The 25,658-nt window shown below is 38.7% G+C and overlaps 1 protein-coding gene across 1 annotated transcript in view; it reads right to left on the bottom strand.

Moving 5' to 3' along the window:
- Window positions 1-914: 914 nt before the first annotated feature.
- LOC114659413 (zinc finger and SCAN domain-containing protein 29-like) overlaps window positions 915-25,658 on the bottom strand; it is a 36,618-nt gene continuing 11,874 nt past the window's right edge. Inside the window, exons 2-3 of the mRNA XM_028811888.2 lie at window positions 1,539-1,697; window positions 915-1,395 (exon numbers count right to left, since the gene is read on the bottom strand). Of these exons, the coding sequence (XP_028667721.1) occupies window positions 1,115-1,395; window positions 1,539-1,697 (440 nt within the window). The 3' untranslated portion in view covers window positions 915-1,114. The remainder of the gene's footprint in view (window positions 1,396-1,538; window positions 1,698-25,658) is intronic.

Raw genomic sequence — 25,658 nt, 5'->3', positions numbered from 1 at the left:
CTTGCTTATTCTCATCTATAGCTTATTTAGTGCATGAAACTCCGTCTTTAGCGGTACAGGTTCGGGCTGACATTGTACGACTTTGGACAGGCACTCGAGGGGATAAAAAAAACTTAGGTTTTCGGGAGATGTTATGAATGGGCACTTTGATGTTCTCATTCCCTACACTTACATGCCTGATGTACACATGGAGCGCACACAAATTGAGGATAAAAGTCGCTCGCCTTAAAAGGCGGGTGAGCCTAGTAATAATATATTTGTAACGTCTAATATGTCTTATTTTCTCTAATATATTGGGTAATACGAGTGTAATGGTGACTAAAGGGTGTTATTTCATGTCTAGAGGGCTCTAATAATGTTAAAAAACGTATTTAGAAGGTCGTAAACAGGTTTTCTATACTCTAACTGCGAAAATATTCGATTTATAAATAAAGAATCCTACTTCGCGAAAATTCATTTATCACGGTAGAGTCGGGAACGGATTAACCGTGATAAACGAGGTTTCACTGTACTGCCATTTTTTGGCTTAGTCGAATGCATAGCAACAACATGTCTCAAACTTTATTATGTATATAAAACACCACAGTGAAGACTCTAAGAAGCTGTGACATTGCTCAGCTCCACTTACTATCTATTGACAGCAGATCAGGACGTGTTGGATGCATCTCATGCCTTTTTTAATACTATTTCTGCAACTAGATGCTTTTGTTTTTCACATTTTCTACACTTTTAGCAAATAAATCTGGTTTTATTTAATATCACTGCTCTATTATATGCCGTGGGTGCACAATGTTCCTAATAATGCTGTTTTGCTTAATTTTATTAAGCTGAGCAAGGGACAAAAAAGAAAACTACTCATAAGCAGTTCATGAAAATCATGGAATCTATGTACAATAATGGATATACAGTGCAAGAAAATTGTAAAAAAATATATACGTATTAATTGAAAAATACATGGAAAGAGCTGAAATTATATACACATTACTGGTTGTAAAAGTGAAAGAAAAATGCTGAAGCTATATACATTAATGGTCAGAACATTACAAACATATCCAGAATAGGGCTGGGCTGGAAAATATAAAAAATTACACATGTAAAACTTTGAAAATAAAAATTAGTCAAACTTTATGTCCTGCTGCTGGCGGCCTCTACTCAAAACCTGAACAAGCTGTCCAAGGACAGATATGAAGTTATTATTAAAAGACGCCGTCTCTGCTGCCTGAGCTGCCCGTGCCTCGGCCTCGGCTGCTCGAGCCTTGGCTTCATCTTCCCGGAGCAGCTGTAGATGTCTCTCCCGCTGATCCAGTAACTTCCCCAACATTTCCTGGTTCTTCTGATCCACTTCTCGCAAGACATCACAGATATCTGGCCAACCAGTATCCCTTCGCCTTTTTCCTAATGATCCAAAAATGAAGTGTTCATATAGAGCTTCTCTCAAAGCACAAATAAATTCACACTTCAATTGTATTACTCATTTAATCCAAAGCTGCTTTTATGTTTTCACTACTTGCATCACCTACACATGGCTGAATACTTACCTAAAATCGATTTATGTTTTTTTTGGCTGCTTGCTGGAGTGACCATTTTCTCCGGTGAACTTTCTGGTGTTTGTGGAATGCGGATGACAGTAACTTCGGAATCGCTTGGGTAATCAACTTCTAGACACTGAGTTAATTCTGAAGACTGCTCAGATGAACCTGAAAACAAGCACAATATAACTATAAATAAAACAGAAACACTTTCTGCAATTTTACCTAGGATGTAAACAAGAATATGTGAGAACTTTAAGAAAGTAATGAGAACTTTTTTCTTATCTGTCAGACACACAGTAAGCTTATAAAGTATACTTAAAGGTCCATTACCTTTCAGTATACTTTTTTAAAGTTCTGTATCATCCTGATTCTACTGTATAGAATGTTAATCTACTACCATGTAGGGTTGCGCGGTATACTAGTACTAGAAAAGTATAGAAAAAATGAAATTTAGAACATTAACGTTACCCCAGATACTTGGTGGCATAGCTGGGTAAAAAAATGCTTTAAATGTGCTGGAGACTGTACAAAACCCTGTGCTTTGACATGATCAAGACTTCCTGCCACAGTAGTGCCGTGCCACATCATATCATCCATGATAACACCAGTATAAATTTTTTATGTGATAAAAAGTGTCATCTCACGATATCAATGATATAGCAATACATTGCATTTACTGCATGTTCGCTAGCGTGCACAACAACAACACAAGCCCAAACATTTCTGAGAGCAAGAGCAGCATGTCAGCCTCCAATGATGATTTAGTACCTATAAAGGGACCTATTTTAGAACATTAGAACAATCTAGACAAGAACAGACCATTCAGCCCAACAAAGCTTGTCAGTCCTATCCACTTAATTCTTCTAAAAAAAAAAAAAAAATCAAGTCTAGCTTTGAAAGTCACTAAAATCTTACTGTCTACCACAGTGGTTGGTAGCTTATTCCAAGTGTCTTTGGTTCTCTGTGCAAAGAAAAATACATTCGCATGGGGTTTAGGTCAGGCAAGTTTGCTGGCCAATCAAGCATAGTGATACCACGGTCATTAAAATCAGGTATTGGTACTTCTAATAGCTTGTCAGCAGAGGGAAGCATGAAGTGCTCTACAATTTCCTGGTAGACGGCTGCGCTGACTTTGGACTTGATAAAACACAGTGAACCAACACCAGAAGATGACATGGCTCCCCAAATCATCAATGACTGTGGAAACTTCACACTGATTCTCAAGCAACTTGGATTCTGTACCTCTCCACTCTTCCTTCATACGGTGGGACCTTGATTTACAAATGAAACGCAAAATGTACTTTCATCTGAAAAAAAGGACTTTGGACCACTGAGCAACAGTCCAGTCCATTTTCACTTTAGCACAGGTAAGATGCTTCTGACATTGTCTCTGGTTCAGGAGTGGCCTGACACAAAGAATGTGACAGTTGTAGCCCATGTCCCGGATATGTCTGTGTGTGGTGGCTCTTGAAGCACTGACTCCAGCCTCAGGCCACTCCTTGTGAATCTCCCCCAAAATGTTTGAATGGGCTGTGCTTGTGCACCTTTTTCTGCCACATTTTTTCCTTCCACTCAACTTTATATTGCAATGCTTGGATACAACACTCTTTGAACAGCCAGTTTTTTTTAGCAATGACCTTTTGTGGCTTACCCTCCTTGCAGATGGTGTCAATGACTGTCTTCTGGACAACTGTCAAGTCAGCAGACGTCCCCATGATTGTGTGGCCTACTGAACCAGACTGAGAGACCATTTAAGGCTCAGGACACCTTTGCAGGTGTTTTAGGTTAATTAGCTGAGTGGAGTGTCACACCATGAGTCTACAATATTGAACTTGTTCTAATTTTCTGAGATACTGAATTTTGGGTTTTCATTAGCTATAAGCCATAATCAGCAAAATGAAAAGAAATAAACACTTGAAATATATCACTCTATGTGTAATGAATCTATACGAGTTTCACTTTTTGAAATTAATTACTGAAATTAATTAACTTTCAATGATATTCTAATTTATTGAGATGCATCTGTATATGACAGGAAAAGCAAATGGTGGATGGAAATTACTGATGCAGTTACATATTGTTTGGTAAGAGGGCTTTAAACTACTGGTTAAAAAGCTGGACCCAAGATACAACATCTGAAGTAGAAAGACATCCTTGCCTGCAGTGTATGAAGCATGCTGCGACAACCTAGCAACTACACTATTGTCGGTGGAGTTTTTTTGCCTGAGCCACGTATATGTGGTCGAGCTGAACAGTGGAACCATAGATCAGCCTGACAGTGCACTATATCAACAATGACTGGAAGCAACACAGTTTCTGCCTTGAGACAACTTTCTTTCCCGAGGATCATATGGGCTAATATATTAAAAGTGGTTTAAGGGAGTTTCTTAACTCGTGGCATCTAGAAGAGGACAAACAGGTGTTCGTGGGCCAATGTTGTTAAAGCCATCACTTTCAATAACTGTCATGCTTTGGCCATAGTCTGCACATAGTGGTGGCTCTGAGGCTAGGGATCTGCCCTGGCAATCGGAAGGTTGCCGGTTCGAATCCCATAAATGCCAATAGGGACTCTGTTCTGCTACGGTGGGTTGGCACCCTGCCCAGGATTGGTTCCTGCCTTGTGCCCTGTGTTGGCTGGGATTGGCTCCAGCAGACCCCCGTGACCCTGTGTTCGGATTCAGCGGGTTGGAAAATGGATGGGTGGATGGATGGACTCTGTTCTGTTGGGCCCTTGAGCAAGGCCCTTAAACTGCAATTGCTGAGCACTTTGAGTAGTAAGAAAAGCGCTATATAAATGCAAAGAATTATTATTATTATTATTGGTAATATTCATTTACCATCAGAGAGAGAATGAGAGGGTGTGTGTGTGTGAGAAAGAGAGAGAGAATTTTTGACAGTGTTTAAATTTGACTGAAAGTTTGTCTGGATTGCTGGTGTTTGTTTACATTGGTACATAAGATTTTAGGTCAATTTTATTAGGTGACAATGTTGTGCAGACTCCTGAGTTACAAGGTTGAGCTACTTTAGTTATTGTTAAATTAAAGTGTTAAGCAGTTATGTTATACTTTTACTTAAGATTTCCAGGGAAAACACTACTTAGACTACTTTTCTGCTTACATTTGACTAACGCTGTGTCACTGTATAGTACAGATGCACAATATATTGAGAACTGTATTGTTATTCGCCGATGTTCATTAAAAATGACGACAATGAAATTTGGTCAGATATGTACATTTTAACTAATACAGCCAATATAATTTGGGTTTATCAACTTTGTCAGATCACTAAATAATTAAATGTTGTTTTCATTGTTTGGTGAGGCAGACATTAAGCTGCAGAAAATCAAGCATTTAAGCATAGCCCCTTGCGCTCACAAAAAAAGAAAAAAAAAAAAAACCCACAGGGTTTCCTAGTTTTGCTGACAGAAGCACTATGAGCGTTGTTTATTCATTGGGCAGATATCGTTAGTAAAGCAGCCGTGTGGTCATATTTTTCTGTGAAAAAGGAAGACAACAGAGTTGCTATCTGCTCTACCTCCAAAAATGAGATAATGCGAGGAGGCTGCAGAATTAAATCTTTCAATACCCACAAATTTAATTACCCATCTGAAGAACCACCATAACAAATTACACGCAGAATTTCTAGAAGCTAATGCTACCAAAACAAAAGTTAAAAAAGACACTACTGGGCTCACTAGCAGTAGCCTACCCTTCAAAACATAAAGACGTTTACTCAAGACAGCGCTAAAGTTATGCTAAAGGCATAACTACTAAAATAATGGAAATAATCGCACTCGATGACCAACATTTTCCCATTAGTTTAGAACCTCAATACACTCTTCAAAGCCAGCGATACTTTACAGATGTCTCACTGCCTGCATTATATGATGTGATTGCTACACATATCCATGAGCTTTTAAGAAACAATGTCACCAGCATTAGCTTCAATACAGATATGTGGAGCTCAGCGGTTAGCCCCATAAGCATGTTGATGCTAACAGCACACTGGATTGACAAACATTTTGAGGCAAAAAGAATGGTGTTGCATGCTAATGAGTTCTCCGGTTCTCATTCTGCAACTTTCATTGCACAAGCTTCCAATTCCATGTTAATGAAGTGGAACATTTCAAAAAGTAATGTGCACGTTGTGCTTCACGACAACACTCTCAATATGGCAAAAGCTATGGAAGAAAGTGGCATTAAAAGTTTAAGCTATATGGCTCATACTTTGCAGCTTACCAGAAATGAAGGCTAATGGAGCCAGAGAAGCATCTCCAACTGTGTTGCCATTGGGAGGCAAATAGTTAATCATTTTAAGCACTCACAGCCGGCTATTTTGCGGCTGAGAAAAATAAAAACAGACCTTGATTCCCCAACAAGAATGCTTCAGCAGGACGTGACGACTCATTGGAACAGCAGCACGTATTATATGCTGAAAAGTCTGGTTGATCTGAAGCGCTCTTGCTGCTTGGGGTGCTGAATACAAGCTTCCTGCCTCTCTCATGGTGCATCGGTGGGGACTTGTGGAAAACATGATTACTCTATTCACACCATTCGGGCAACTTACTAAAGACATAAGCACGCATTCATCTACAATTGCAGATGTGATTCCGTCTGTTCAAGCTCTTAAAAGAGCGCTTAGAAAGTGTGGCAAGACAGATTCCAAAGTTCAGACGGCGAAAACCACACTTTTGAAGGGTGTCACAAAGCGCTTCAGTAGAGCATTCTCCAAGCCACCATACTATCTATCTACTGTCTTTGATCCATGGTACAAAGATCGATTTTTTGACAAATATACCAAAATACAAGCGCTGTCAGCTGGTGAAGGAGATGCATAAGAGCAACAGCGAACCACAAGAGAAAAAGATTTACACTCAGAAAATTGTTGCTGCTTTAATGCTGGAGATGTATAAAGAAATTTTTGAAGAAAATTTGTATCCGGGTGCAAAACCACAATGAACTGCTGCAGAGTTAAAATAATAGAATCATAAAATTACCAACAATAATCATACTAATTAGGATGACCAGACATCCCGAATGAAGAAAAAGGAAAAAAAAACTTTGTTACGGATTTAATAAAAAAAAAAACAAAAAAAAAAAACACAATCCATACACTGCAGCTTCCTAATATCCAATCAGTATCATCGTGAATTTGCCAGAAACTCACAGTCGGCACTGTGAGGCGGCTTGTTGGACCATGCATAACTTAAGAGTGCTGGCAAAACTGTTCTACAAACATTAGCGGAGAACAAAAGGACTATATCACGTCACCTTTTTGTCAGGTTTTAACAATTTATGTTTGCCAGATTGCCCACAAAACTGCTATTGCAGTGTCGCAGTTTGTGGGTTTTTCCATTTTAGACAGTGGAGTCACTCTGGAAAAATATTGGAGGAATTTAATTTAATGGGTACTTAACAAAAAGGAGGACAGGTTCTGCATGCTAGAATGCAGCTTCAAGTTTTGTACCTTGTGAAAGATGTGTCTCCTGTGTCTAAACTGAAAAGATTTTATGACAAGATCTACTCCAGTTTTAATGTAAGCATTACTTTAAAACAAAATCACCCTAAAATATACAGCAGTCTCTCAATATTTCAAAGCACACCTGTGTTACAAAGTGTTTCATTGTGGAACAGCTTGTGCCGTATCTCTTAAAAGTGCATCTGCATCACACTTTATAGAATGCCCTTTATATGACCCAAATCAATAAACTGTATGTCAAGCTTTCAAAATCACAAGTTTTTATTAATAGCGGAGGATGGTAAAGATGGTTGTCCTGTTTTTCTTAACCACAAATCTGGTCAACCTAATAACAATTTATTTTTTTCATTATAATATAGGTAAACATTTGTAAACTTGTTCTTTTTTTGAATTTTTTTTCAGCTGAATAACTATCTCAGTGAACCCCCTATCTCCAGAAATAACTGTGCCCTCCAGTATTGGAGAAGCAATGCAGCCCGTTTCCCAACCTTGGCCAAGGCAGCGGATCAAGTACCTATTTGCACCTTGTACCAGTGTAGACATTGAACGTCTTTTTTCAGCTGTGTCAAATATAGCATATGAAAAGAGAAACAGACTTGCTGGTGAAAAGGCAGAAATGCTTCTTTTAGTTAAGAAAAACCTACCATTTGTGCTTTTAAAGAAGCCAACTTAAGACCAAGGTTACTTTCCTCATTGTACTTTTTATTTTAGTTTTACTTAAAGTAATACAAGTCTGATTATGGCACAAAGAACAGGCATTAATTTTTTTGTTAATATACCCAATGCCATGCTCTGTAATGTCATGATGTCTTGATGTGCTTAAGTTACCCAGAATGTGTATGTTAAGCAGATTTTTGTACATGACCTCGTACCCTCCACAATGCTGGAAAAAATACTGCTCAGTTTCGAGGAATTAAACACCATTTCCGCATTATATAAAATCCTATTAGAGTCCCTACCTTTCAAAGATCCAAGAGGACATTGGGAAGAAGATCTCTTAATCAATATATCAGAAAAGGAGTGGAAGGTAGCAAAGCAGAGAATTCACTTGAGCTCCATATGCGCAAAGCATAGAATTATTCAACTAAAAATTATATATCGAGCTCATCTGTCTCGCTTAAAACTGTCCAAAATGTTTCTAGGGCAAGATCCAACCTGCGAATGCTGCAACCAAGCTCCTGCCTCACTGGGTCACATGTTCTGGGCCTGCACCAAACTAACATCATTTTGGACCAAAATTTTTAAGTGCCTTTCAGACAGCCTTGGTATCATAATTCCTCCTAACCCATTAACAGCTGTGTTCGGTGTTCTTCCAGACGGACCTGAAGTGGAGAAGGACAAGCAAACGGTGATTGCATTCACTACACTTTTGACATGCAGACTTATTCTGCTAAATTGGAAGAATCGTAACTCTCCTCTGATAAGTCAGTGGGAAACCGATGTTTTATATTATTTGAAATTGGAAAAAATCAAATTCTCAGTTAGAGGATCTGTACAAAATTTTTTTTACAGTGCATCCGGAAAGTATTCACAGCGCATCACTTTTTCCACATTTTGTTATGTTACAGCCTTATTCCAAAATGGATTAAATTCATTTTTTTCCTCAGAATTCTACACACAATACCCCATAATGACAACGTGAAAAAGGTTTACTTGAGATTTTTGCAGATTTATTAAAAATAAAAAAATTGAGAAAGCACATGTACTTTTTCATGAAGCTCAAAATTGAGCTCAGGTGCATCCCGTTTCCCTTGATCATCCTTGAGATGTTTCTGCAGCTTAACTGGAGTCCACCTGTGGTAAATTCAGTCGATTGGACATGATTTGGAAATGCACACACCTGTCTATATAAAGTTCCACAGTTGACAGTTCATGTCAGAGCACAAACCAAGAATGAAGTCAAAGGAACTGTCTGTAGACCTCCGAAACAGGATTGTCTCGAGGCACAAATGTGAGGAAGGTTACAGAATAAATTCTGCTGTTTTGAAGGTCCCAATGAGCATAGTGGCCTCCATCATCCGTAAGTGGAAGAAGTTCAAAACCACCAGGACTCTTCCTAGAGCTGGCCGGCCATCTAAACTGAGCGATCGGGGGAGAAGGGCCTTAGTCAGGGAGGTGACCAAGAACCCGATGGTCACTCTGTCAGAGCTCCAGAGGTCCTCTGTGGAGAGAGGAGAACCTTCCAGAAGGACAACCATCTCTGCAGTAATCCACCAATCAGGCCTGTATGATAGACTGGCCAGACGGAAGCCACTCCTTAGGAAAAGGCACATGGCAGCCCACCTGGAGTTTGCCAAAAGGCACCTGAAGGACTCTCAGACCATGAGAAAGAAAATTCTCTGGTTTGATGAGACAAAGATTGAACTCTTTGGTGTGAATGCCAGGCGTCACGTTTGGAGGAAACCAGGCACCGCTCATCACCAGGCCAATACCATCCCTACAGTGAAGCATGGTGGTGGCAGCATCATGCTGTGGGGATGTTTTTCAATGGCAGGGACTGGGAGACTAGTCAAGATAAAGGAAAAGATGACTGCAGCAATATACAGAGACATCCTGGATGAAAAACCTGCTCCAGAGCGCTCTTGACCTCAGACTGGGGTGGCGGTTCATCTTTTAGCAGGACAACGACCCTAAGCACACAGCCAAGATATCAAAGGAGTGGCTTCAGGACAACTCTGTGAATGTCCTTGAGTGGCCCAGCCAGAGCCCAGGATTGAATCCGATTGAATATCTCTGGAGAGATCTTAAAATGGCTGTGCACCAACGCTTCCCATCCAACCAGATGGAGTTTGAGAGGTGCTGAAAAGAGGAATGGGCGAAACTGGCCAAGGATAGGTATGCCAAGCTTGTGGCATCATATTCAGAAAGACCTGAGGCTGTAATTGCTGCCAAAGGTGCATCGACAAAGAATTGAGCAAAGGCTGTGAATACTTATGTACATGTGATTTCTCAGTTTTTTTTATTTTTAATAAATTTGCAAAAACCTCAAGTAAACTTTTTTTACATTGTCATTATGGGGTGTTGTGTGTAGAATTCTGAGGAAAAAATGAATTTAATCCATTTTGGAATAAGGAATAAGGCTGTAACATCTTTTTAGTAATATCAAAAAGGGAGATATTATAGTCATGGGGGACTTTAATTATCCAAATATTAACTGGGATAACCTTACAGATGGCGGAGTACAAGAGCAGGAGTTTTTAGAAGTAATCAATGACTGTTTTTTTAACACAGCATGTTAAAGCACCAACACGGGGTGAAGCCTGTCTGGATTTAGTATTTTGTAATAATCAGGATAGAATTGAGGGTGTAGAGGTGATTGAACCACTAGGGTCAAGTGACCACAATGTAATACAATTCTCAGTATTTTGTAAGAGTGCAGATGCAAAGACTAAAATTGTTAAGTTGAACTTTGGTAGGGCTAATTTTGAGCAGATGCGACAAAGTCTAAGTAGGATACACTGGGATAAGCTTTTAAGTGTGGAGACAGTTGAGGAGCAGTGGAACAGGTTTAAAAATGTTTTACATGTAATGCAGGACAGATACATCTCTAAACTTGGAATTAATAGGAAACGAAAAAAAACTCCACGGTGGATTAATAAAGATTTAAAAAAGAAGTCGCAAAGGAAAAAACTGCTTTATAAAGCATATAAGACTAATGACTGCAAAGTGAATTGTAGAGTGTATGAGAACATGAGGGCAACCATTAAGAAGGATATCAGGAAGGCTAAAAGACAGTTGGAGAGGAATATAGCAGATAAGGTGAAAGAAGACCCTAAGAGCTTCTTTCAGTATTTTAGTAGTAGAAGAACAGTCAAGGAGGAGGTCAAGTGCATCAGGAATAGTAAACGGGAATTAAAAAGATACAGACAGTGAAATAGCGGAGGCATTAAACTTACATTTTTCTGAGGTGTTTACAAGTGAGCAAGGGGATAACCTCCCAGAGGTAACAGGGACTACTAAGGAGGTACTGAGGGATTTAGAAATTGTAGAGGGAGAAGTACTGCTCAGATTAAATAAGTTGAAATCGAACAAATCACCAGGACCAGATAATATTTATCCTCATGTTCTTAAGGAGGCTAGTGAGTACATATATAAACCCTTGACGCATATTTTTAGGAAGTCACTGCGCACTGCAGAGATTCCGAAGGACTGGAAAATGGCAAATATCATCCCATTATATAAAAAGGGTGACAGGGCAGATCCAAGCAACTATAGGCCAGTAAGCTTAACATGCATCACAGGAAAATTAATGGAAGGAATTAAGGATAAGATCGAGCAACACCTGGCAAGGACAGGAGTTATTCTAAGCAGTCAGCATGGGTTCAGAAAAGGGAGGTCATGTTTTACTAACATGCTGGAATTCTATGAGGAGGCAACAAAAGGATATGATCAAAGTGGAGCTTATGATATTATTTATCTGGACTTTCAGAAAGCATTTGATAAGGTGCCACATGAGAGGTTGGGCATCAAATTAAAAGAGGTGGGAGTTCAGGGTGATGTTTGTAGATGGGTGCAGAATTGGCTCAGACACAGGAAGCAGAGGGTGATGGTGCGAGGAACCTCATCAGAACTGGCTGATGTTAAGAGTGGTGTTCCACAGGGGTCAGTGCTAGGGCCGCTGCTATTTTTAATATATATATAAATGATTTAGATAGTAATATAAGTAACAAGCTGGTTAAGTTTGCAGATGATACCAAGATAGGTGGATTAGCAGATAATTTGGAATCCATTATATCATTACAGAAGGACCTGGATAGCATACAGGCTTGGGCAGATTTGTGGCAGATGAAATTTAATGTCAGTAAAAGTAAAGTATTGCACATTGGAAGTAAAAATGTTAGGTTTGAATATACAATGGGCGGTCGGAAAATCGAGAGTACACCTTATGAGAAGGATTTAGGAGTCATAGTGGACTCTAAGCTGTCGACTTCCCGACAGTGTTCAGAAGCCATTAAGAAGGCTAACAGAATGTTAGGATATATAGCGCGATGTGTGGAGTACAAGTCCAAGGAGGTTATGCTCAACCTTTATAATGCACTGGCGAAGCCTCATCTTGAGTACTGTGTGCAGTTTTGGTCTCCAGGCTACAAAAAGGACATAGCAGCGCTAGAAAAGGTCCAGAGAAGAGCGACTAGGCTGATTCCAGGGCTACGGGGGTTGAATTATGAGGAAAGATTAAAAGAGCTGAGCCTTTACAGTTTAAGCAAAAGAAGATTAAGAGGTGACATGATTGAAGTGTTTAAAATTATGAAGGGAATTAGTGCAGTGGATCGAGACTGTTATTTTAAAATGAGTTCATCAAGAACACGGGGACACAATTGGAAACTTGTTAAGGGTAAATTTCGCACAAACATTAGCAAGTTTTTCTTTACACAAAGAACGATAGAAACTTGGAATAAGCTACCAAGTAGTGTGGTAGACAGTAAGATGTTAGGGTCTTTCAAAACTCGACTTGATGTTTTCTTGGAAGAAATAAGTGGATAGTACTGGCGCGCTTTGTTGGGCTGAATGGCCTGTTCTCGTCTAGAGTGTTCTAATGTTCTAATAACAAAATGTGGAAAAAGTGATGCGCTGTGAATACTTTCCGGATGCACTGTATATCTATATCAGAGAAGAGTGTAAAAGTCAGCAAGTTAATAAAAAAAGTTCACCTCTGTTTCACATGCTACTGTTGTTTCTTTGATAATGCATAATACATTTTAAGCAAAACTAAAACATTCAAACCTGAATTAAAAAAAAAAAAAAAAAATATTGCCCATTGGTTATCGGCACTGGCAAAGATAGACAAAAACATATCGGTATCGCCCAGAATTTCCATATCAGTGTATCACTCCTGTATAGTGTATACAATATTGTGTCACCAATATTGCACAATAATACTGCTGCTGCAGGCAACTTGTGGCAACAGATTCACAATTCGAATTAGTCAGTCATTAATGACAGTAGCTCATTGGAAAAGAAAGATGGAAAATTCCCTTAATTTTGTGTGCACTAACAAATGCTGTTGCCTACAAGCTGCAATCACCAATAAAACTTTACTCAGTATTTATTTTCTGTATCGCTGTAAATATCATTAGTGCAACTTTCCTTGAAACATCATGATTTAATTTTGAGGCTAGTTTGCTCACCCCTAAACAGCCCTATTGCTTCAACGCTCACTTTATGCTATCAAGAGATAAGCGGTGTGCATGGTGCTGCACGCAATTGTGCAGCGCACTGGGGAGGCTGGAGTATGTAGTTATCCGTTATTTGCTTCAAAGGTCTGAAAACTGGTATCAATAATGAAATCAAAATTTTAAAACTGATTCAAACTATTACCATGCGCTACTAGTCATTTCATGGCATCTAACTAGAGATATTGTGACAAGCGAGTCGTGTCTTGCACCCCAAAAATGAGGCTGAGTCTCAGTACTTCAGCAAAATCATCTATATTCAACTTAAAACAGGAACAGCAAGGTTATTTATTGTAGCGGATATATCATTCTACTGTACTATACACAGACACAGCAAACAGGCAGGGTTGGGGCAAGCTTGTAGTTGTTTCTGTGGCCTTGGCAATGGACAAGCAACCCTCAACAAACGCAGCAGTCACGCTTCTGCGTGTTGTCCCATTGGGAAGTGTCTCAAAAGAGGCAATTGTGCTTTCATGTTTTGTCCTGTTGGGGAAAGTCTCAAAAGAGTTCAGAAGTCTCACAATATAAAAAAATAAAAATGATTGCAATGCATGTTAAAAAGGGTGTTACGGTGATGCAGTAGTAGCGCTGCTGCCTCGCAGTAAGGAGACCTGAGTTCGCTTCCCGGGTCCTCCCTGCGTGGAGTTTGCATGTTCTCCCCGTTTCTGCGTGGGTTTCCCCCCGGGTGCTCCAGTTTCCTCCCACAGTCCAAAGACATGCAGGTTAGGTGCACTGGCGATCCTAAATTGTCCCTAGTGTGTGCTTGGTGTGTGTGCCCTGCGGTGGGCTGGCGCCCTGCCCGGGGGTTTGTTCCTGCCTTTTGCCCTGTATTGGCTGGGATTTGCTGCAGCAGATCCCCGTGACCCTGTACTTAGGATATAGCAGGTTGGAAAATGACTGAATGACTGACTGGCATGTTAAAAACTTAAAGGAACTACAGAGTACTGTATTAAAAAAAAAAAAAAAAAAAAAAACTGGTTGGGAGTTCTGGATAAACATTTTTACCATTGAGCTGAGTTTATACAGGGATGCTACAAAAAAAAAGACAAGAGGTTTGTGAGGTTATTTATTTTAACAATACTGACTCTCCCAGAAAAAGCAAGATGGTACAATGACCATCTGTTAACATCTTCTTTAATGTCCTCAATCATACTATGAACATTTTGTTTAAGGAGATCATTATGTTTCCTTCTTTAATGTCCTCAATCATACAATGAACATTTTGTGTAAGGAGATCATCATGTTTCTTTGCAATTATTATCTATTTATAATTAAACTGTTCTGATACAATCAGTGAAAAGTTACCCAGCTTTGTATGGCATGCATTAGAATTCTTACTATATCAAAGTGTGCTTTTATTGAAATTAATTTTAAATCAAGTGACCTTATGAAATTCTTTTAACAGATTTAATACAAATTGTATAGATGATAATGAGTCTGAAGTATATAGAACATCACAACACCAGTATAAATAGATATTTTCAATCCAAGCCCTTCTCTTATGATGTTCTTTATCTATGACTGCTTCTGGAGATGAATGGCTTATTGCTCAATGGAAATCACAAAAAGCATTACTGATAATGAACACTCTGGTCTTATTCTACATTCTAACTTGAAGTAATCTGAGTATATATCATTGAAACAGACTGAGCTTCTAGATTGGTATAAAATAATTTACTACATATAGCTATATAGGGGCAAAACAGAAGTTTATGCTCTGGTAAATTGATATCCCCATTTAACTTTATCAGAGGCTTTATCTGTCTCCAAGGATAGCAAGATTTTTGGAGAATCAGATTCTGTATGGGAGTGGATTATACTAAACAAGTATCAAAGATCAGATGCAAAGTACTTTTCATAAACTTAATCTGGTCTTGTAGTACTACTGAGAGAAGAATTTTTCTCTATTCTTCTACTTAAAACTTTTGTCAATAATTTAAAATAATAAAACATTTTATTTATATAGCACCTGTAATTATTATTGCCAGACAGATACTGGTCTGTATAATGCATGTATTTCTCTTGGAAAACAGTAATTGACGAATAGTGTAACATTTTTCCTTAGAATTGTCTCCTATAAATATTGCCAACAAAAATGGCACTAACTCAGTTGAAAATCTTTAATAAAATTTCAAAGGATGACCACCTGGGCCTGCAACTTTTTTGCTTTGTAGTGAGAGGTTTATGAAGCTCTTCTTCACTGAAGGCATCAATTTATGGTATTTATATTTTATCAAAAAAAAGGAAAAGAAAAAAAAATCCTTGGCATAAGCCTTCCCTTCTTTAGAATGTTAAGAATATAAGCAATTGCAGCATTCCTTAAATATGTGAGCGGTTTCTTTGTTCTCTATAATATTATTTCCTGCTACATTTCAGATCACTGCTATAGCATTGTGAACATCCTGTTTATGTATTTTTGAGGTAAAATCTTAACTGGTATTTTCTCCATGTTCATAATAATGATGATGTAACTTAAAATAGGCTGCTGTGTTTCTCTTTTAGATAGATAATTAGATTCTGAAGGAAAAGCCAACCTCTTCCTATACAGTGCCTAATTTGGTGAAATAGCATATTCTTGACCAATTGTGGAAATATACAAAATCAGTTTTGATGCCTTTCTAGCATGTAATTTACTTTCAGGTGAAACATTAAAGAAATGTGTCATCTTAAAACTGCCTTCAGTAGCAGTTTTCCTACAGTATTTCCTTATAAACATTTGGGGAAGGATAGGTCTCAAAAAAAAAAAAATAAAATAAAATAAACACCAAATATTTTGTGTGAATTAATTTTAGACCTCATCTGCTAGCAACAAAGGTTTAAATCACCAGATATAAGTTGAGTGTACTGTTTAGGGCATAATGATTTAAGCTCTAAAATAAGAGGAGCATGATGACATATGACAAAAAACACTGTACAGTATCTGCAAGATTCATTAGAGGGTACAACATTAATCATCAATAAATATGCTGCCATATGCTGCCTGATCTGGTATTTTATGGGAAATTTTTCTTTTCTTGGGGATTTTGCTAAAAAAAAACCAGTAGAAAATATGCAAAAACATTTACATATAAAATATAAAAGTAAAAGGAAACATAAAATGTGACTATGTGCTCGAATATTGTTTATTTTTATAATTTTATTGATTTTATTAAAATCAAACAACATTCCATACAAATAACTCAAGTTTTACAAAAAAAAAAAAAAGGTTCAAAACAAATCAACCCCCACTCCTGAGAAAGCCCGCAGGCCAGCAGAGTAAAACTTTAAGCTAATAAAAAATAAGTGAATAGATGAATAAAGATAAATGGAGTAAAAGATGGGAGAGAACCTGCTTCCTCAATAGAAATGCTTATTCTAAAATGTTATTGATTAGATCCTGCCTGGTTTTGAAAACGTTTTGTGCAAATTAGATTTTTTCCAGATTCAAATAATATATACAGTCTAGTGCTGGGCGGTATACCGGTTCATACCGAAAACCGTTTTTTATTTTTTTTATGATATGGATTTTTCTTATACCGCAACACCTGTTTAAATTGCCTAAACGATGTTCGGAACGTGGCGCAGCGGGAAACTGTTCAAGTGGGGACCTTTTTCACTGCTACACCGCTAAACACAGATTTGTTGCACTAGGGCTCTTTTTCACTGCTACACCACCAAATAGGTAGCGATAAAGTTGAACATGATGAACAGAAGAACTTTTGCCGAAAAAAAGGAGTCACGTCCGTCGCCTGGAGATACTTTAGTTTTAAAAGGTCAGATGTGTAAATACTGTTTCTATACTACTGGATAATATTGCAAGCCAAGTTGTACTTGTTTTATTTGTTTTCAATACAGTGTAATGTACCTGGTTACTGTGTAATAGTGTGACGACATGTTGACTTTATTCTCGACATTTCTACTTTATTCTCGCCGTTTATGTCAAGATTAAAGTCGACATGTTGACTTTATTCTCGTAATTTGTCATTAAAGTAGAACATTGTAAACTAAACTTCATCGTAAAATTAATATTTAATTTACTAGATTTTCTCAAACCCCGTCATAAGTTATATAGCACATTAAATGCTTCTTCTTGCACTAAGAGGAGGCGCCGGCAGCGATCGCCGCACAGAAGACATTCACTTCATGATCTTCCTGCTCTCTGAACATTTAGAATGCTAAGATAAATACTTATTATAATTTTCATGGTGAAATGCATTAAAGCATGCATTAATCATACGGGGGCACGGCGGCGTGCCTGCCTTGCATTTCCATGTTTTTCTGGTGGGTTTACTCGGCATGCTTCAGTTTCCTTTCAAAGTCATGTAGGATGTGGAGTTTTGTTGTGCTATATTGACCCTGCTAGTGTATGTTTTGCTTGTATTCATCCTGCGATGTCCTGGCAACTCGTTCAGAGATGGGCGCAACTCTGAATGGATGGCATAATTAAACATGTATAACGAAGATATTTTTAAAGTTCTGAACACTCCGTGGGCTAAGTTTATAACTAGTTTTAATTTCACAAAGACGTTTATCGTGTGGTGATTGGTTATGTGGTGAAAGAAAAAGAAAGGATAGGAACTGGGGTTTTGGTATGTCAGATAGAGACAGCATGCATGCAATAAAGATAGCCCGCTCAGAAGAACATGCATTGAATTCTGTGTTCGTGTCTCCGACCAGCAGATCACAAACCCAACATTTACACAATATTTAAGTTAAACCTGTGCGATAGCTATTCATACATCCAGTTTTTTGGAGCCTCATCACACCTGCCATAAAGTTCTCTACACTGAACATACACCTGGGGACCCCTTACTGCGAGGGAGCAGCACTACCGCCTCACTACCGTGCATGTGTAATACCTGCTTTAATGCATTTCATCATGAAAATGATATCAAGTATTTATCTTAGCATTCTAAATTTTCAGAAAGCAGGAATATCATGAAGTGAATGGATTCTGTATGGTGATCGCTGTCTTCTCTTAGTGCGGAGGAAGTCCATTTAAGAAGCGTAGTGATTAACCACTGGGTCGGGGAACGTAACACAAAGCATTTAATGTGCTGCATTAATTTATGACGGGGTAATTTAAGCAATTGATTAAACATTGATTTTAGGAAGAAGTTTAGTTTACGATATTCTACTTTAATTATGAAGTAAACTATGAGAATAAAGTGGAAATGTCGACTTTAATCTCGACATAAACGGCGAGAATAAAGTGGAAATATTGACTTTGTTCTCGACATATAGTTTGTTTTTTTCTTCCCAGTATAGCTTAGCTAGAAGCAAGGTCCATATTAATGCAGTTTGCCCAAATGATGGTTCAGTTGGTAAAGATGTCATCACCAAGTTGCACTTGTTTTATTTTATTTTAATTTGGTGAATACTGTGTAATGCACCTGGGCTTGAAGTCTTGAAGTAATAGCGCAACTATCAGTAATAATACTATTATTTATTTTATTGTTATTATTTATTAGTTTAAATATTATGCAGTTTAATGATGATAAAGTTGTTTAAAAAGTCACTTTAACGTGTCAGTGGACAGAGATTGTTAACATTAACAAAGTGTAGTTGGTTTACAAAAAATATTTACTATTTATTCCTTTTCTAAGACATATTCGGTGCAATACAATTTTTGACAAGCACTTCTGGATATTTTACTAAGTCTAAATGCCTCTATGTATGGTTGAAAATATGTTGTCAAAATTATAGTTTGTTTTTGCAAAATTTGTTCAATAAAAAGGTTCTATATTTTGACTGCATCTGTCATGCAATGTGATACCTTCTCCATTAGTGCCACCCCCTTGAAAACTATCACTTTATGGGGCAATGCAAAACTGTATTAATACTTGTGTGCACATTAAAATGTTTTTTTTGTACAATGTACAATACTCTTGACAGTGGAATAGGTTATTCTTAGCCAGTAATTGCATTGGAAAATGTGGTTAACATCCACTCATGCATGGGGAAAAAAATACCGCCGAATACCGTGAAACCGGGATAACTTAGAAAAATACCGTGATATAGAATTTTGGTCATACCACCCACCCCTAATACAGTCATATGAAAAAGTTTGGTAACCCCTCTTAATTCTTTGGATTTTTGTTTATCATTGGCTGAGCTTTCAAAGTAGCAACTTCCTTTTAATATATGACATGCCTTATGGAAACAGTAGGATTTCAGCAGTGACATTAAGTTTATTGGATTAACAGAAAATATGCAATATGCATCATAACAAAATGAGTCAGGTGCATAAATTTGGGCACCCCAACAGAGATATTATATCAATACTTAGTTGAGCCTCCTTTTGCAAATATAACGGCTTCTAGATGCCTCTGATAGCCTTTGTGGAGTGTCTGGATTCTGGACGGTGGTATTTTTGACTATTCTTCCATACAAACTCTCTCCAGTTCAATTAAATTTGATGGCTGTTGAGCATGGACAGCCTGCTTCAAATCATCCCATAGATTTTCAATGATATTCAAGTCAGGGGACTGTGACGGCCATTCCAGAACATTGTACTTCTCCCTCTGCATGAATGCCTTTACAGATTTCAAACTATGTTTTGGGTCATTGTCTTGTTAGAATATCCAACCCCTGCATAACTTCAACTTTGTGACTGATGCTTGAACATTATCCTGAAGAATTTGTTGATATTGGGTTGAATTCATCTGACCCCGGACTTTAACAAGGGCCCCAAGTCCCTGAACTAGCCACACAGCCCCACACCATGATGGAACCTCCACCAAATTTGACAGTAGGTAGCAGATGTTTTTCTTGGAATATGGTGTTCTACTTCCGCCATGCAAAGCGCTTTTTGCTATGACCAAATAACTCAATTTTTGTCTCATCAGTCCAAAGCACTTTGTTCCAAAATGAATCTGGCTTGTCTAAATGAACATTTGCACATAACAAGTGACTCTGTTTGAGGCATGAGTACAGAAAGGGCTTCTTTCTCATCACCCTGCCATACAGATGTTCTTTGTGCAAATTGAGCTGAATTGTAGAACGATGTACAGATACACCATCTGCAGCAAGATGTTCTTACAGGTCTTTGGAGGTGATCTGTGGGTTGTCTGTAACCATTCTCACAATCCTGCACATATGCCGCTCCTGTATTTTTCTTGGCCTGCCAGACCTGGGTTTAACAGCAACTGTGCCTGTGGCCTTCCATTTCCTGATTCCATTCCTTACAGTTGAAACTGACAGTTTAAACCTCTGAGATAGCCTTTTGTAGCCTTCCCCTAAACCATGATACTGAACAATCTTTGTTTTCAGATCTTTTGAGAGTTGCTTTGAGGATCCCATGCTGTCACTCTTCAGAGGAGAGTCAAAGGAAAGCACAACTTGCAATTGACCACTTTAAATACCTTTTCTCATGATTGGACACACCTGTCCATGAAGTTCAAGGCTTAATGAGCTAATCCAACCAATTTGGTGTTGCAAGTAATCAGTACTGAGCAGTTACATGCATTGAAATCAGCAAAATTACAAGGGTACACATATTTTTGCACAGCCAGTTTTTCACATTTGATTTGGTTTCAAACAACTAAATACTGCTTCACTAAAAATCTTTGTTCAGAAAACACCCCAGTACTCAGATGTTCCTAAGAAATGGAAGACATACCACTTATCTCTTTTGTTGAAAGTAGAGTAAATTATTATGCAGGCTAAGAGGGGTTCCTAAACTTTTTCATATGACTGTAACATCAGTTACCCACTGACTTAGAATAGAAGAGTTAGGATTCTTCCAGTTGAGCAAGATAAGTCTACATGCCAATAGTGTAGTAAAGGTAATTACAATTTGTTAGTCCTTCTTCACTTTAAGCCCATCTGGAAGTACCCCAAATACAGCTGTTAGTGGATTAGGAGGGACTGTGAGACCAAGGCTGTCTGAAAGGCATTTAACAATTCTGGTCCAAAATGAAAATTTGGTGCACGCCCACAACACGTGGCCCAGTGAGGCAGGAACTTGATTGCAGCGTTCGCAGGTTGGATCTTGCCCTGGAAAGATTTTGGACAATTTTAAACGAGAGAGATGCGCTCAATACATAATTTTGAGTTGAATAATTCTATGCTTTGCACATCTGGAGCACAAGTGAATTCTGCACATTGCTACTTTCCACTCCGTTTCTGAGATGTTGAGTGAGAGATCCTTTTCCCACTGTACTCTGTGATCTTTGAAAAGGAGGGACTATAAAAAGATTTTATATATTACGGAAATGCTGTCTGAGTCCTCGGAGTCCTGAGACTGATCAATATTTTTCCAGCGTAGAGGTAGGTGGGAGGTGAAGAAAATTCGGAAAGTTCTAATTTGAAGGTAGTGAAAGCAATGTGTTGCTGGAAAGTTAAATTTTGAGTGTAGTTGTTTGTAAGATGCAAAAACATTGTCTATGTACAGATCTCTAAGTGATTTAATCCTGAATATTTTCCAGACATTAATAACTGTATACGTCTGAGAGGGTTGAAAAAGGTGGTTCTCAAGCAGAGGTGCCACAGATAAAAGCTTCTCTATCTTAAAATACTTCCTACATTGGTTCCATATTCTGAGTGAGTGAAGCACAATTGGGTTGTTAGTATATTGGCGATAACTTATATTAACTGTAGTGCAAACAAAGAAGTACTGCAGGATTTTATTTCTATTGTGGACCAAACCCGAATATGTTCATCTATTTGCGTCCATGCCCATATTTTTATAGCTTGTATATTTGCTGCTCAGTAATAAAACTGAAAGTTAGGTAGAGCCATGCTGCCTGCCGCCTTAGGTCTCTGTAGGTGGATGTTTTTAATTCCAGATAAATGAGATTATGGTTGAATCTACTTTCTTAAAAAAAGATCTATTAATGTATATTGAAATGTTTTGAAATAAAAAGAGAAGCTTAGGAAGGATATTCATCTTAACAATGCTAATTCTTCCAGCTAAGGTGAGATGAAGGGTTGGCCATCTATGCAAGTCTTGCTTAATTTTTTCCATATACATGGCAAACTTTTGTTGATAAAGAGCTTTATGTTTACTCCTAGGTAATCAAACTGATCTGCGATGATAAAAGGGAAGGTGTCCAATCTAATATTGTATGCTTGAGAACTCACTGGGAAGCGCATACTTTTATTCAAATTGATTCTGAGACCAGAAATCTTTTGAAACTCTATTAGTGCTGTTAGGACCGCATGCACAGTATTTTGTGCATCTGATATATACAGTATCATATCATCTGCATATAGAGAAACTTTCTGTTCCAGTCCATCCATCCATCCATTCTCTTCCGCTTATCTGAGGTCGGGTCGCAGGGGTAGCAGCTTGAGCAAAGATGCCCAGACTTCCCTCTCCCTGGCCACTTCTTCTAGCTCTTCCGGGAGAATCCCGAGGCGTTCCCAGGCCAGCCGGGAGACACAGTCCCTCCAGCGTCTCCTGGGTCTTCCCCGGGGCCTCCTCCCGGTTGGACGTGCCCGGAACACCTCACCAGGGAGGCGTCCAGGAGGCATCCTAATCAGATGCCCGAGCCACCTCATCTGACTCCTCTCGATGCGGAGGAGCAGCGGCTCTACTCTGAGCCCCTCCCGGATGACTGAGCTTCTTACCCTATCTTTAAGGGAGAGCCCAGACACCCTGCGGAGGAAACTCATTTCAGCTGCTTGTATTCGCGATCTCGTTCTTTCGGTCACTACCCATAGCTCATGACCATAGGTGAGGGTAGGAACATAGATTGACCGGTAAATTGAGAGCTTTGCCTTATGGCTCAGCTCCTTTTTCACCACGACAGACCGATGCAGAGCCCGCATCACTGCGGACGCCGCACCGATCCGCCTGTCGATCTCACACTCCATTCTTCCCTCACTCGTGAACAAGACCCTTTGTCACCGATTCTGTTCATAACTTTTATGGACAGAATTTCTAGGCGCAGCCAGGGTGTTGAGGGGGACCGGTTTGGTGGACTCAGGATTGGGTCACTGCTTTTTGCAGATGATGATGTCCTGTTTGCTTCATCAGGCCGTGATCTTCAGCTCTCTCTGGATCGGTTTGCAGCTGAGTGTGAAGCGGCTGGGATGGGAATCAGCACCTCCAAATCCGAGACCATGGTCCTCAGCCAGAAAAGGGTGGAGTGCCCTCTCAGGGTTGGGAGCGAGATCCTGCCTCAAGTGGAGGAGTTCAAGTATCTTGGGGTCTTGTTCTGTTCCAGTCCTTCACTGATAATCCCCTTTACCTCATAAGCATTTTGACAATGAAATGCCAGTGGCTCAATAGCAATTGCAAAAAGCAGTGGAGACAAGGGGCATCTTTGTCTGGTACCACGTTCTAGTTTAAAGTATTCTGAATTAATGATGTTAATACAAACTGAAGCTTCTGGATTGGTATACAGTAGTTTGATCCATGCACAAATGTTTCGGGCCAAACCCAAATTTCTCCAATGTAGTGAAGTGGTAGTTCCATTCGACATTATCAAATGCGTTTTCTGTATCCAACAATATCATCATCTCCGGGGTGGTTGACTTTGTGGGTGAATATATTACATTAAACAGGCGTCGAAGACTGGAAGCTAAGTGACTGCCTTTAATAGATCCAGTTTGGTCTTGTGATATTACTGAAGGCAGCACTTTCTCCATGCTTCCAGCTAGGACTTTGGAGAGTATCTTAACATCAGTATTCAGAAGTTAAATTGGTCTATACGATGCACATTGTAATAAGTCCTTATTTTGTTTAGGAAAGACGGTAATTGGCGAAAATGTTGGAGGTAGAATTTTATTTTCTTTAGCTTCAGTAAATGTTGCTAATAGAAGGGAAGCTAGTTGAAAAAGAATTTCTTCTAAAATTCAGTAGGGTAGCCATCGGGGCCTGCTGCTTCCCCACTCTGAAGTGAGCTTATAGCATCTAGTAATTCTGATAGTGCCAAAGGTTTATGCAATTCCTCTGCACCAATAGTATCTATTTGTGGTATCTGTTATGCATCCAGAAATTCATTAGATTGTGTCTTGTCTTCTTTAAACTCAGTAGAATATAAGGATTTATAGTAGTCTCTAAATGTGTGCATTAAATTTTTATGGTCAATGATTTTGTCTCCATTTGTTTTGGTGATTGCTTGGATTTCATTGCAAACTTTTTTACTTGTCAATTTATTAAGCTAAGATCTTAATAATGACGTCTCGATTTAAATACGAGTTGTTCAGTTTCTTTAGTTGTTAAGAGGTTGAGTTCTGAATGCAGAGCCTGCCTTTTCCTATGAAGTGCCTCACTTGGACACCTGGCATGTTCTTGGTCTATTTTAGTAATTACGCTGATTAGCTCTGACACCTTCATTGTTTCCAATTGATTTCTGTGGCAAAGATATGAGATATTCTGTCCTCTTAAGACGGCCTTCAGGGTTTCCCAGAGTATTCCTGCAAAAGCCTCTGAGGATGTATTTGTCTAAAAAAAATATCGATTTACTTGTATAAAAATTCTGGACAGTTCTCGTCAGCTAATAAAAGTGGATTAAGACGATCAGTAATCGTTTGGAGCGCTATATCGAGATGATAAACAACTTTTTTACACCTGAATTACGATAAAAATGTATTCCCACCCGGCGTGTGTGGTTTCAACAGGATGGGGCGACAGCCCACACAGCTAGAGCGTCAATGGATGTTATTCACCCTCTCTTCCCTGGTCACCTCATTTCCAGGTTTGGTGACATTCATTGGCCTCCTCGGTCCCCTGACTTATCCAGTGCGATTATTTCTTGTGGGGTCACCTCAAGGCACATGTATACAAGCATAAACCCCGTATAGTGGAGGAACTGAAGAAAGCCATTAGCGTGGAAGTCGCCCTAATCGACAGAACGATGTTGAAAAGAGTGGAGGCCAACTTCCATGAACGCCTTCAGAAATGCATCGGACACCACATGGGAGATGTTGTTTTCCACACTTGATTTTGTCAAATGCTATTTCAATATGAACTCAAATCTTTCAATAAATTTCTTTGTAAGAAAAAATTAACAATTGTGTGATTTTGTAAATGAATTTTGCATGAATTCCCTATAATCGACATTGGATGCATAAATATTTATCAAAATCACTTTACAGTTATAAAAATTACCTATGACAATTACATATCTCCAATTAGAAACAGATACTACATCTGATACTACAAATAAGACTGTTCTATGTATAAGAATTTCCACACCTCTAGTTTTCTTTGTAAAGCTGGAATGGAACATTTGGCCAGTCCAGTCTTTGTGCAGTCGAAACTGATCCTTGCTTAATAAGTGAGTCTCCCATAAAAATACCATTTTAGCGTTTACACCTATTAGGTGAGAAAATACTTTCTTTTTAATTTGTGATTCAGGCCTTTAACATTCCAGCTCACAAAGTTAACTGTCCAGTCTCGGAGACATTGCTTCTGAACTTTTGTTGCCATTTGTAGTCTTAACTGAAAATGACAGCTTTGACCTTAATTTCTAATTTTCCCAGGAGTTATTGCCATGAAGGCTATTGTTACATTGTTGGCACTTATAATTGTAAGGATTAAAAG

Source organism: Erpetoichthys calabaricus, chromosome 10 (genome assembly GCF_900747795.2).
Source record: "Erpetoichthys calabaricus chromosome 10, fErpCal1.3, whole genome shotgun sequence".
Lineage (NCBI taxonomy): Eukaryota > Metazoa > Chordata > Cladistia > Polypteriformes > Polypteridae > Erpetoichthys > Erpetoichthys calabaricus.
The sequence above is the reverse complement of the archived record's forward strand: the minus strand, read 5'-3'. Positions and strand labels throughout refer to the sequence as shown.